At 37.3% G+C, this 14,631-nt stretch overlaps 1 protein-coding gene across 14 annotated transcripts in view; it reads right to left on the bottom strand.

Moving 5' to 3' along the window:
- The window catches only part of TRDMT1 (tRNA aspartic acid methyltransferase 1), a 52,749-nt gene that overhangs the window by 14,732 nt on the left and 23,386 nt on the right, over window positions 1-14,631 (bottom strand). For 9 of the 14 annotated variants that reach the window (XR_015139583.1, XR_015139586.1, XR_015139584.1 and 6 more), the window contains one exon: window positions 1,956-2,032. The exons of the other annotated variants lie outside the window; for them this stretch is intronic. Coding sequence is in view for 6 of the 9 variants with exons in the window: in XM_086334171.1 (XP_086190297.1) it covers window positions 1,956-2,032 (77 nt within the window). In the remaining 3 variants the exon portion in view is untranslated. The remainder of the gene's footprint in view (window positions 1-1,955; window positions 2,033-14,631) is intronic. 14 annotated transcript variants of the gene reach the window in all.

Below are 14,631 nucleotides of genomic sequence, written 5' to 3'. Positions count from 1 at the left end.
TAATATGCCCAAATGACTTACATGAAGCAAAGAAGAATAAGAAGTTAATGAAGAATTAAAAATAATTATCCTCTTAAAATCAACTTGTTTAGGAAACACACACACACACACACACACACACAAAATTGGCTGGTGACACCTTTCGCTCTGCCCCAAGGGAGACAAAAGAAGTTCAGAGGGATGAGCTGGTTGGGCAGGGTGGCAACATAAGAGTTGATGGCACTGAAAACTAATCACATCCAAGTAGACCAAGATAGTAGGTAAGATCAGGACGATCTTGTTCAATGTACACGGGAGACAATAAAGGTGAGGGCTTGAATCTACACAAAGGTGTTGCAACTTGGTTAGACTAACTAGGTCAAAACAGGTCATGTGAAAATGTGGTATCTGGTTCAGCAATTAGATCCTTTTTTTTTTTTTAAGAAATTAAATCTTATAAGTAACATTCAATATGATCAAGAACCAAGCAGAAAGGAAGACTAGGTTGGGCATAAATTATAATAACAGGGGATTAGGATTTAAGACCTTGTCATCTATTAACTTCAAAGTCTTAAATTACTTGACATTACTTATCAGCTCCTCATGCCTGACAGCAGGACCAAAATCATCAGTGGATCTGAGGTTCAAATGGGAGAGGAGAGTGGACTTGAACAGATTCCTCAGAAACCTTGGTTTCTTCTCATTGAGTCCCTTTCCCCTCAGAGTTCCAAATGATGATTGTGTTGCAGAATCAGACTCTGCGGCCATTAGCAGCTGGATCTGGGCTGATATAGAGCGAGAATGGTATCATAGGGAAGATGTCCCATTGCAGGGACATCTGAGGCATCACAGTGCTGGGGCTGCACTCTGCTCTGAGCCTCCCACTCATGGCAGTCAAAAAGGCCACACCCTTGCGTAGCTCAGATGGAGCTACGCATCTCATCCTAGCTCAGGATGGAGATGACATATTATAACCCTTTCCCCCATAAACATGGCACACTTGATAAGGTTAATATTTGAAATATTAATTTCCACTGAAGTTTAAGTGAAAACACAGGACTGCACAGAGCTTTGAACTGCACAGAATGGCAGTTCAAAGGGCTGACGTTTACATGGAATACAGCTTCTAGGGTTAGCAGTGCGATTTTCCAGGCCATGGGCAACAGCATTCACTAACATTAGCATCATCTGCACTAATCCTGTGAGCAGAGGCAATACAATTCAGCTGTTCACCTATAAAAAGACAGTATACTACTGCACATACCATAAGCTTGTTGAATTAAATGGCAAAATCTAGTAAGACATTTGGTTGGTTGTCATTACCATTATTACTTAATTAAAAATACTATTGTTAAAAATATCTAAATGAAGATAGACTAATCAAGATTTTATCTAAAATATAATTCCCTGAAATATAGTCAAATAAATACCTTATAAGAAGAAACTGAATTGGAACATAGCTTTAAAAAAGCTATTTCATTAATTGTATGTATTATTAAATGTACGTATCAATTTTGAGAAATGCAAAATTCACAGATGCATTCTTGCCTACCTTTAAAATTTTACAATTAAGTAATTTAGGACTTGAATATTTATTATGAAAATTGACTTTGATTAATCAATGTTAGGAAGATATTCCTGAATGCCGATTAATTTAAGTAATTCAGAGTAATTTGGGTCAGAAATAAATATTTTATCTTCAGTAGGTATTAAAGAGGTACCACATAGTCTCGCCATACCTACAATGACTATGACCAAATCACTGTGCTCATCTGGCAGTTAACTGCTCTTTTCCTCATCATTAATGCTGACTTATAAATGTGCATAGAGAAAGAGAATTATGCATGAAAAATTTCAAGACTAGGGAAATGCAGCGAACGGACTTTATAGTGTCCGTGCCTGAAATTATAGTATATTTGATTTAATGAATCTTTCAAAAGTATTCTTCGTAACAGAGAAATATATATTATACATACCTTGTGAAGGGCTGACAGGGTGGGCTCATTAAAATCATATTGAAAGATAATCTGTCAAATTCTTCTAGTGTAATGCCCTAAGGAATGAATATTTGGGGTTGGGGGGAAAGAATATAAAAACATGCGTAGAAGGGGGAAAAAGGAAACATGCTAACTACAACTAAATATATCAGAAATTGTGACTGCTTATTTATAACACTTAAAAGTTTATAAAACATTTAATACTTTTAAAATAAACTTCAGTTAAACTAACTTTCCAAAGAGATTTTGTGAAGGAAGTGGAGCAATAAGCTGAAGCTATAAAAGATTAAGTGACTTCCGCCAAACCCTAGGACCAGCCCAAGCAGAGCTGGAAAGTTAGATCCTAAGCATTTCATGCCTCTATGATACCTCAAGTCTAATTAAGACTGCTGTGATTTCAGGAATCAAACATGGAGAACTTTATTTCATAATGAATTTCAGCAAAAGATCTAGAGAATTATTAACACCTTTCTATTAATATTATTTATTTACAAAATGCGATGTATTGACCAGTCACCACTTCTCTCCTGTCTGTCTCTGTCAGTATATCACCAAACAGACAAGGGTCCCACTTTCCGATGTCTGCATACTGTTTTACAGTTGTGTGTAGTCAAAGCACCTCAAAAGATTATAAACAAGATGAACCAAACAATGCCTACTGGGCTAAGCAGTTTTAAGATGTACTGTTTTGCTCCTTTATATACAGTATCAGAAGACAAATACAGAGAAATACAAATCATGGGTTTGGCCAATTCTCATTAGGCTCTGTTAGCATATACTGTTAGCCAGAAATTTAAAGCAACAAGCCCAGAATCCCAACATTCCTAGTTACATTTCCAAGAAGTTCCAGTTCATGAAAAAAGCAGGGAAAGCTTTATTCTGAGTTCTGAAAAGAGTTAACTTGTTGAACACATCAGTTGTCTCTATTGTATTAAAGTTTGAATGTACATGTCTATTGTTTTTAAATCACAGGCTTTTAAAAGTAGTTTACGATGTATATGAAAAATGAAATGAAAATAAAATAGTGGAAAGTTCCCAAAGCATCTCTAGAACCCAGAGTTCTAAAGAAAACAATCTGAAAATCATACACTCAAACTGCATCACGAAACCTGGGGCAGAGCAGTACCATTATCACAGGTACTTAAGTTACAGAGCTAGTTAGCACAGGGCTGTTAATAAAAGCAACTTATTGACTTCACAACTGACTGTAGACTGATTAAAGCTAAATTCCTAAAATTAAAATAAAAAACAAACAACAACTTTTAACATTAGGAGCATCCTAAATCTAGAACCTAAAAGAAGTAAACACTTAATAACTCAATACCTGCAATTAGACATATAAAATTACAATTTTAAAGGATTTTTGGAAAGGGTGATTTTTTTTTAATAGCACAACCCAAATGACAGAGAAGTTATGCAAAACATAATCACTCAATAAACCATTCACAACTATCTTTAATTTAGCAATCTAAGTCAGTGTATGTGACAGGATTCAAGAAAGTAGTTACAGAGATGCATGGATTAACTCTAGTAATTTGATATTTTATAATAACACTAATGGAAATCTATTCTTTTTTCATAACTAGAGCATTCAAGTTAAAAAAAAAAATCTTTGCTGTCAGAAAACATTAGATCAACTTCATGCAGTACTTCATTTATTGAGTGTTGATGAGCAACTTTGTCATACTACTTGTGTTATTACTTCTCTTCTCAAAAAGCTTCCTGGTCATTCTTACACTTAATTTTCATTTAAACTTTAGGAAGAAATCGGTAGATTAGTAAACAACAACTTTTGACTGTTTTAGTGAATTTATTGTTAATCTAAAGAGAACTAAAATATTGTGGCACATGGTAAATCTTCAATAAAAACTTACTGAGTGGATATTTCATACTATTTTCTGCCCTATGAACTCTGATGTTTTGTTCATGAATAATTTGTTCAAAATTACATGTTTTATTCAAGAACAGAACTTTCTTGATCATTGTATTAATCCCCATTATAAAGCAATTTTCTATGACTCATAAATACATTTTGCCTTTAGACAGATCTTATCTAATATCAGTTCTGAAATATCTGTTATGCCTGGCATTTTTCCATTTTCTAGGCACAATATGTAGTTCATTAGATGATGTTCATAATCTAACTCACCAATATTTCAGAGTATCTATAATATGCTAAGCACTGTGATAGGTCTGGGAATACAACGATGCACAAACCCAGCAAGTTTTCAGCTCACATACTTATACTGCAGTAACTAGTAATTTTCCATATCCTATCTAGCAAATTTGGAAAACTCAGCAGTGGCCACAGGACTGGAAAAGGTCAGTTTTCATTTCAGTCCCAAAGAAAGGCAATGCCAAAGAATGCTCAAACTACTGCACAATTGCACTCATCTCACACGCTAGTAAAGTAATGCTCAAAATTCTCCAAGCCAGGCTTCAGCAATATGTGAACCGTGAACTTCCTGATGTTCAAGCTGGTTTTAGAAAAGGCAGAGGAACCAGAGATCAAATTGCCAACATCCGCTGGATCATGGAAAAAGCAAAAGAGTTCCAGAAAAGCATCTATTTCTGCTTTATTGACTATGCCAAAGCCTTTGACTGTGTGGATCACAATAAACTGTGGAAAATTCTGAAAGAGATGGGACTACCAGACCACCTGATCTGCCTCTTGAGAAATTTGTATGCAGGTCAGGAAGCAATAGTTAGAACTGGACATGGAACAACAGACTGGTTCCAAATAGGAAAAGGAGTACATCAAGGCTGTATATTGTCACCCTGCTTATTTAACTTATATGCAGAGTACATCATGAGAAATGCTGGACTGGAAGAAACACAAGCTGGAATCAAGATTAGCGGGAGAAATATCAATAACCTCAGATATGCAAATGACACCACCCTTATGGCAGAAAGTGAAGAGGAACTAAAAAGCCTCTTGATGAAAGTGAAAGGGGAGAGTGAAAAAGTTGGCTTAAAGCTCAACATTCAGAAAACGAAGATCATGGCATCCGGTCCCATCACTACATGGGAAATAGATGGGGAAACAGTGGAAACAGTGTCAGACTTTATTTTTCTGGGCTCCAAAATCACTACAGATGGTGACTGCAGCCATGAAATTAAAAGATGCTTACTCCTTGGAAGGAAAGTTATGACCAACCTAGAGAGCATATTCAAAAGCAGAGACATTACTTTGCCAACAAAGGTTCATCTAGTCAGGGCTATGGTTTTTCCTGTGGTCATGTATGGATGTGAGAGTTGGACTGTGAAGAAGGCTGAGCGCTGAAGAATTGATGCTTTTGAACTGTGGTGTTGGAGAAGACTGTTGAGAGTCCCTTGGACTGCAAGGGACTGCAAGATCCAACCAGTCCATTCTGAAGGAGATCAGCCCTGGGATTTCTTTGGAAGGACTGATGCTAAAGCTGAAACTCCAGTACTTTGGCCACCTCATGCGAAGAGTTGACTCATTGGAAAAGACTCTGATGCTGGGAGGGATTGGGGGCAGGAGGAGAAGGGCACGACAGAGGATGAGACAGCTGGATGGCATCACTACTCAATGGATGTGAGTCTGGGTGAACTCCGGGAGTTGGTGATGGACAGGGAGGCCTGGTGTGCTGTAATTCATGGGGTCGCAAAGAGTCAGACACGACTGAGCGACTGATCTGATCTAGATAAATACCAGATTTTAGTTTTATTACCAATTATCTTTGTAACTGTCCTGTTCTTGGTTAAAAACATACATGCACTTTTCAGGCCTGACCACATCGCCGTGACAAAGGCTTCACCCAGCAGGTGCTGGGCAAAGTCATCCTCCCCACTCCAGACTTTGTGGAAGGCCAGTGCCTGGCAGTCTCTGAGAGCAAGTGCAAGGTCTCCGGCCCCCTGGAAGGTCATGCTCTTCACTTATTTGCATTCCAAGGTCTCTCTGTCTGTGGGCACAGAGTCCTCTTCAGCCGCCATCTATTTCTGCCAAGGCCTCCTTCTGGGAGGAAGAGGAGCCCTGGAAGTTATTTCTCTTGCTATGACTATACCCAGCAAATCTCACTCTCTCCTCCAATACCAGGGGCTCCCTCAACTGTTAGCTGACTCCCATGTCTGCTGATCCACTCAACTTCCCAGCAGGGTGCTGCACCCTAGGGAAACACAACAGGGGGCAGGGCATAGACATCTTCTCTATAGCAAGTAACTAAGGCTTCACTCTTTCACTTTTGCCTTGTTGCTTTAATCAGCTACTCTGATCCCTGACAGCTCAGCTGAGCTCCTGACAACAACATGAAATAATGTCCTAAAAACCTAAAGCTTCATTTATCTTTCAAAGAACAGACATATTTTTTGAGTCTCACTTTCCCGTCCTACTCCAATTATAGTATTTTTACACTGCAAAGATTTATGACACTCTCACCTTGCTTCCTGACCATAATTTCCTTCCTAACATGGCAGCTTTATTTCTGGGTTTTCCACTCTGATTCATCTCTTGCTTAGTAGATTAAGTGACTGAATCATTTTTTTCAATAAGGGTTCACAGGTAATACTTCATGAATTGTTGGAGGTTTTATTTCAGGAATGTTTTTCATTTACTTCTGTTAATGCTTTTGCCCCGTTTGTTTTGCTGTCTTTTGTTTGCCACTCTGACATAGCTTTTATTTCTATAATGGTTTTATTTTTCTCATCTTTTTTTCTTCTTCCCAGACCACTGATAGTTTTCAAGTCTATTGTCTTATTATCGCTTTTGAATGAAGCTCCAATACTTTGGCCACCTGATGCACAGAGCCGACTCCTTAGAAAAGACCCTTATGCTGGGAAAGATTGAAGGCAGGAGGAGAAGGGGACAACAGAGGAAGAAATGATTGAATGGCACCACTGATTCAACGGACAAGAGTTTGAGCAAACTCTGGGAGATGGTGAAGGACAGGGAAGCCTGGCACACTACAGTCCATGGGGTTGCAAAGAATCGGGCATGACTGTGACTGAACAACAATACATTTATTTGAGTTCCTGAAGATACCAAGTTTTATTTAAGGTTTCAAACTAATGGAGATGTGTGTTTGTAATTTTCTTCTGCTTCTTCATACAATTTTTCTGTAAATATTCTGCTTGTTTATGTTACTTCCTTCCTTCAAAAAGTACTCTATCAGCATAGCCTCAAAGGCTCCTTTCTAATTACTAATACTCGATGGACATGAGTCTCAGTGAATTCTGGGAGTTGGTGATGGACAGGGAGGCCTGGCATGCTGTGATTCATGGGGTCGCAAAGAGTCCGACACGACTGAGTGACTGATCTGATCTGATATATATTTTTTTAATGGAGATCACTTGAATCTAGAAATTTGCTGAAAAGATGAAAGAAAGAGTAGGTACTTTGTCACTGCAGTTTCTGGGAAGAACCCAGAAAGCTCTCTAACTTAAGACCATGCCTCTGTCCTTAACCATGTTCTCACATTTAGAATGAGCAAGAAGTCTGCAGAGCTTGCAGTGATGTTTTCAGCCCAGTGATTCGGAATGTTTTAATGTCTCTTCTCTTCACTTTGAACAAACAATTGCTGGGTCTGCTTTGTCTCCTCCCTTGTCCTTCTCAAAGCTGCATGACGCACAGAGAGATCTAAATTGAATGCAACTTTGCCATCTTCATTCACTGTGTCTTAGTGCCACTACATCTGACATTATTTTTCTCAGTTTTCTTTTTTGTTTTGGTTTCTGTTTAAATCCTATTTTCATTCATAATGGTTTCCCATCCCCTCTTTTCTCTTATTTCTATTAGGAAAAGAAATATAATTTTAGAATAGAAATATCTTGTCTTTGTCACATTCAATCAGAAGTCCCAAAGAAAACTGTTCACAAGTCCAACTTCTGCACTAAGCAGTAAGTTTCTGCAGGTAAAGACTAGTTCTCAGGCATATCTGTGTTCCTCTAAGGGCTCAATAACTTGCATGAAGTCAATGTTCTCAAATTTCAGTTGATCAGAATATGTTGTTTTCAGTTCAGTTCAGTTCAGTCACTCAGTCATGGCCGACTCTTTGTGACCCCATGGACTGCAGCCCACCAGGCCTCCCTGTCCATCACCAACTCCTGAAGTTCACTCAAACTCATGTCCATTGAGTCGGTGATGCCAACCAGCCATCTCATCCTCTGTCGTCCCCTTCTCCTCCCGCTTATGAAACTTAAAATCTCTTAAGTCTCTCATTACTCCTAAGTTCTCCATTAAACTTCCAACTACTTTTTAAGCATGACCCTCAATGTACTTCTGATACATGTGATCTGGACATGACACACTCTTTCCATTACAGAACAGGGCTGAAGAGAACATCCAAGAAGAGACTAACAGCTGTAGGAAGGCACATCGACTTTTTTCTCATAGACATGGTTTTAATGAACTGATTCTCTCTTCTCAAATGAGTGGGAGGTACCTATCTCCATTCTTTCCTCTCCCTAGTATTCTTATTTCATATGCAGATAATATGACTTATTATCATCTATTAAAACTAGTATTGAAATAGAGCTATCGCTAGAAAAATGGTTACATATATATTACTCCAAATGCCCCAAAATTTCTTCTGGCATGTAGTTGGGAACCCCAAATATGTAAAGTGTCTCACAGTTTCCCTTAGAAGGTAAAAAAGAAAAAAGGTTAAGTCATCAAACGTAATGGGTGCTTTACTGAGATTGTGTTGTTGTTTCATATTTTGTTCAGTGGGAGAAAACCCTTGCTGAATTGGATATTTGGCTGCATCAACTTTTAAACATTTACATTAAATTTAAACTTAGATGCAACTTTTTTAAATAAAATAAATTTTGCTATCATAATCTATGTCACAGAAATTTTGGAACCTAAATGCAGATTGCCTACATATGAGTCAAACCAGTTACTTTTCAGCAGCTATGTTTCTCCTGACCCTGTATTTACTTCTGCCCTACATCCATGATGAGACTGGCAGACTTAGTGCAGTTTGCCATGATGTTCATGAAGTGCACTCTACCAGTTACTGGAAAGATGATGTTATACCCGTAGTACTTCTCTCGATGAGGCCCGTGCAGAAAAATATTCTGTTCTCAATATCAGTGACAGATGTTCTTCAACACATAAATAGATGACTTTTATCTTGTAAATACCCAATCACAGAGCCAGGAAATGGCCCTATTTCATATCCAGCTAAAAGAAAGCTTAAGACAAACCTGTTGGATACACAAAATGTGGTACATCCATATAATGGAATATTATTCAGCCATTAAGGGAAACGAAGCACTGACACGCAAGAACCCAGACAAAAAAGGGCCACGTATTATATGATCCCATTTACATGAAATGCCTAGAAAAGTCAAATCCATAGAGGCAGAAAGTAGATTAGTGGCTTCCAGGGCCTGGAGGGAGGGAGAAATGGGAGTCACTGCTAATGGGCACCAGATTACTTTTTACAGGGATGAGAACGGACTAGAATTAGAAAGTGGCAATCTTTACACAACTTTGTCAGTAAATGAAAAAAGAAAAATGCTAAAAGTATACACTTTAAAGTGGTGGACTTCATGGTATAATGAATTGTATCTTACTTAAATAAAATTTGTGAGACTTTTGCTTCTGTCTGGAGGGAGTAAATTCTAAGAGACTTACTTTCCTTCTATAAATTAACTAGAAAACTGGGAGAAATGTAATAACTATTTTCAGATATTGGACCACAGGCAGATAGGACTACCATTCCTTGGAAAAAGACAAAAAAAAAAAGTTGAAGATAATTAGACTTTCTACCTGGAGATAATTTCCACACAGCAGTGAAGGGAAAGGACACTCACACTGTACCTGGGAAAGAAAATGTGTTGAAGAGAGACACTGGCATTCAAGGTCAAGGTGACTAGAATTTGCAGAGCAAGACTACCACACTAAAAGAAGCTGCATAAGTAATGAAATACAGAAATCTGCATAACACTCCCTTTGAGTGTCCTGCTGAGCATACCTGTGCATCTATCAGGCAAAATGCTTGACAGACCAACTTCCAGGAAAAGAACCATTATTGGGAAGCTGTAAGCCAAAAAAGTTCCCAGATCTCAGGGCAAGAGATCATTTGAGTTACCACCACAACCTAGTTGAGAACATTGGACACCCAATAGCTAGCAATCAAAGAAAGGTCGCATATTAATAGTAAGATTAGACTGCTGCTGCTGCTAAGTCACTTCAGTCATGTCCGACTCTGTGTGACCCCCTAGACGGCAGCCCACCAGGCTCCCCCGTCCCTGGGATTCTCCAGGCAAGAACACTGGAGTGGGTTGCCATTTCCTTCTCCAATGCATGAAAGTGAAGTTGCTTAGTCGTGTCTGACCCTCAGCGACCCCATGGACTGCAGCCTTCCAGGCTCCTCCATCAATGGGATTTTCCAGGCAAAAGTACTGGAGTGGGGTGCCACTGCCTTCTCCAAAGATTAGACTACCCTTACAGTAAAGGCTACTCCACACACACTCTGAAATGCTTAAAATAAGCCTCAAAAAGAATCAAGATGATCTGAAATTAACTGCTTCTGAGAACAAAATCCAACAGTCTTTAAAAGATTACGGTAAACTCCAGCACTCAAAAATGTAAAATGTACAATGTTAGGCTCCCAATAAAAAACTACTACAATGCTAATTAAACAAGATAATGTGACCCATAACAAATGGGGGTGAATGGAGGAAGAATCCATCAATAGAAACAAACCCAACAATGACATGCTGGAATTAACAAAGATTTTAAAACAGTCATTATAAATATCATTAATTTGTTCAAATACTTAAAGGAAAATGAAAATATTATAAGGAGACAAGAACATAAAAAAGAATTAATTGAAACTTCTAGAAATGAAAAATATCTAAAATGAACAGTTACATATCAAAAATAACCTCTTAAAGATACAGCAATATAGTGTGCTTCTAAAACAAAGCAAACGGAGTAGAATAGACTAAAAATGAACAGTCTCAGTGAATATGAAGGGATCTTATAATAAATCTAATTGAAATGCAAGGACTGGGAATTCTCTGGTGGTCCAGTGGTTACGACTCTGCACTTTCACTGTCAAGGGCACAGATTCAATTTCTGGTCTGGGAACTAAGATCTAGCAAGCCACATGGCACAGCCAGAAAAAGAGGCACAATTAAAAGGATGGATAAAATATATGCATACAAACACTAACCATAAGAAAGCAGAAGTTATATTAATTTAAGAAGCTATATTAATATCAAGAAAGTAGACTTCAGAACAAGAAATAATTCTGAGGGATAAAGAGGAATATTTCATAATGATAAACAGGTCAATTAATCAAGAAAACAATCATAAAGCATATACACTTAATAAAAGAGCTCTGGATAAAATGAAGCAAAAACTAAAAGGAGTTAATAGACATTCACAGTTGTGCTTGGATATTATAACATTCTCTCAGCAATTGATAGGAAAAAGTCAGTAAGGATACAGAAAAACTGACAATACTATCAACTAACTTGACCCAAATGACATTTATAAATGTCCACTCAACAAAAACAGAATACACATTCTTTCCAACAGGACACAAAGCATTCACTAGACAGAGTGAATTCTGGGCCATAACACAAGTCTCAACCAATTTAAAATAACTAAAATCATACACAGTATGACACCAAAATACAAAATAAAACAGAAACGAGAAATCAGTAACAGAAAGATATCTGAAAAATTCCTAAATATTTGGAAATTTTAGAGCCATTCTTACAAATTAACACATAAGCCAAAGACAAAATCAGAGGGGAAATTAGAAAATACTTTGAGCTGAATGAAAATGAACATAAGACATATGAAAATTTGTGATTTCTAGCTGAAATTTAAGAAAATGTACGACATTCTATATTTGCATTAAAAAAGAAACACAAACTCAAGTCAATCATCTAAAGTCCCAAAACAAGCAGTGTAACAGAGAGTAAATTAAACACAAAGTAGAAAAGAACAAAAAAGATGAGTAGAAATTAGTGAAATAGTACAAATGAATAATAGATAAAATCAATTCCATCTAAACCTGTTTACTTGAAAAAAGCAATAAATTTGGTAAGGCTCTAGCTTTAGTAGTAGAGGAAAAAACAGAAAAGATAAAAATTACTAACATGAGGAATGATAAACAATGGAAATAAGGAAATATGAACAACATTATGTCAATATGCTTGACAAATTAAAGATAAATTTCTTCAAAGACACAAATTTCCAAAATGGAATGAAAAATAAATAGAAAGCCTCAATAGTCTTATAACAGATAAATAAACTCATAATTTAAAAGGCAAGAGTACTGGAGTGGGTTGCCATTACCTTCTCCAGAGGATCTTCCTGACCCAGGGATCAAACCCAGGTCTCCCACATTGTAGGCAGACACTTTACTCATAATTAAAAACCTTCCCACAAAGAAAACTACAGGTCCAGATGGCTCCACTGATGAAATGCTATTATTTATAGAAGATCTAATACTTGTTCTTCACAGACTTTTAGAGAAAATAAGAGTTTGTGAAGCCAACCGGGTTGGCCAAAAAGTTCATTTGAGTTTTTCCATACCATTTTACAGAAAACCCAAATAAACTTTCAGCCCAATATAAAGCTAGTATTGATATTGCCCTAATATCAAAACCACACAAATATTTTATGAGGAAAGTACAAAAGTCACCTACAAAGATAAATGTAAAAATATTTAATAAAATATTAGCAACTATGATGCAGTTTAACATAAAACTGATTCTATATCATAAAAAAGTCAGATTTACCCTAGGAATGCAATATTGACTTAACATTCAAAAAAGGAGTTGATATGATTGCCATATTAACAGAATAAAAGGGCAAATTATATAATCGTGTTAAATGATGAAAAAAAAGTTTTTGACAAAATTCAAAACCTATTCATTCATAATACAAATTCTTAGAAAATGAAATAAAAGGAAATTTCCTCAACTTAATAAAAGGCATGCTCATACTCAGTCGCTTCAGTCATGTCCGACTCGTTGCGACCCCATGGGCTGTAGCCCGCTAGACTCCTCTGTCCATGGGATTTCCCAGGCAAGAATACTGGAGTGGGCTGCCATTTCCTCCTCCAGGGGATGTTCCCGACACAGAGATCAAACCTGTGTCTCCCGGTTCCCCTCATCAGATCAGATCAGATCAGTCGCTCAGTTATGTCCGACTCTTTGCGGCCCCACGAATTGCAGCACGCCAGGCCTCCCTGTCCATCACCAACTCCAGGAGTTCACTCTGACTCACGTCCATCGAGTCAGTGATGCCATCCAGCCATCTCATCCTCTGTCATCCCCTTCTCCTCTTGCCCCCAATCCCTCCCAGCATCAGAGTATTTCAAATGAGTCAACTCTTCGCATGAGGTGGCCAAAGTACTGGAGTTTCAGCTTTAGCATCAGTCCTTCCAATGAACACCCAGGACTGATCTCCTTTAGGATGGACTGGTTGTACCTCCTTGCAGTCCAAGGGACTTTCAAGAGTCTTCTCAACACCACAGTTCAACAGCATCAATTCTTCAGCGCTCAGCCTTCTTCACAGTCCAACTCTCACATCCATACATGACCACAGGAAAAACCATAGCCTTGACTAGACAGACCTTTGTTGGCAAAGTAATGTCTCTGCTTTTGAATATGCTATCTAGGTTGGTCATAACTTTCCTTCCAAGGAGTAAGCGTCTTTTAATTTCATGGCTGCAGTCACCATCTGTAGTGATTTTGGAGCCCAGAAAAATAAAGTCTGACACTGTTTCCACTGTTTCCTCATCTATTTCCCGGTTCCTCTCACAGAAGCATTTAAATTTTTTTTTTTTTTTAAAAAGCCAGTTTCTAAAGCTACTGCCATCTCTCTGACCAATTCTTCTCTTGTTTTTGAAATTCTCTCCTACTTTGACACTTAAAACTCCAAGACCTATTTCTCCTCCAACCTCTTTGCCAGTCTTCTTCTCCTTTCTTCACCTGCTTCTAAATATCCATGTTCCTCTAAACATGTAATACATGAAAAATATACAACTAACATCTAAGATGTTAAATGATAAATGACTAAATAATTCTCCCCTAATATCTGGCAGAAGGCAGGAATGTCCAATGTCACACTTTTTATTCAACATTGTAAAGAAGGTCCTAGACAATGCAATAAGACAAGGAAAAAGTCATACTGGCTGGAAGGGAAAAGTATAACTTTTTTTCCTCAGACAATAGAACTGTATATGTTAAAAATCCTAAAAAATCAACATTAAGATTATCAGAACTAATAAGTCAATATAGCAAAGTTACAGGATACCAGGTTAATAAATATTACAAAATATTAACTAAATACTATAAAATATAGCTGATACAAATTAATAAAGACCTAAATAAGTGAAGAGAGATACCATATTCATAAACCGGAAGATTATTTTATGAAGAGATCAGTTCTTCCAAAACCCCTCACTGAAATTTCAATCAAAATACCTTTTTTAGGTAGAAATTGGCAAGCTGATTCTGAAATTTATACAGAAATGTAAATCAGAGAGTAGCCAAAATAATCTTAAAAAATAAATTCAGAATTTTGAGAACTTACACTGCCTGAATTTAATACATATTATAAAGATACAATAAACAATAGTGTGTTATTGATATAAGGATAAAAACATAGATACTACTGAAGAGAGAATTCAGAAATTTACTCACACACATATGATCTGCT

Source organism: Bos grunniens, chromosome 13 (genome assembly GCF_055505025.1).
Source record: "Bos grunniens cultivar Pamir isolate PY7600 chromosome 13, Bosgru_T2T1.0, whole genome shotgun sequence".
Taxonomy (NCBI): domain Eukaryota; kingdom Metazoa; phylum Chordata; class Mammalia; order Artiodactyla; family Bovidae; genus Bos; species Bos grunniens.
This window is presented reverse-complemented; position numbering and strand designations above follow the sequence as displayed.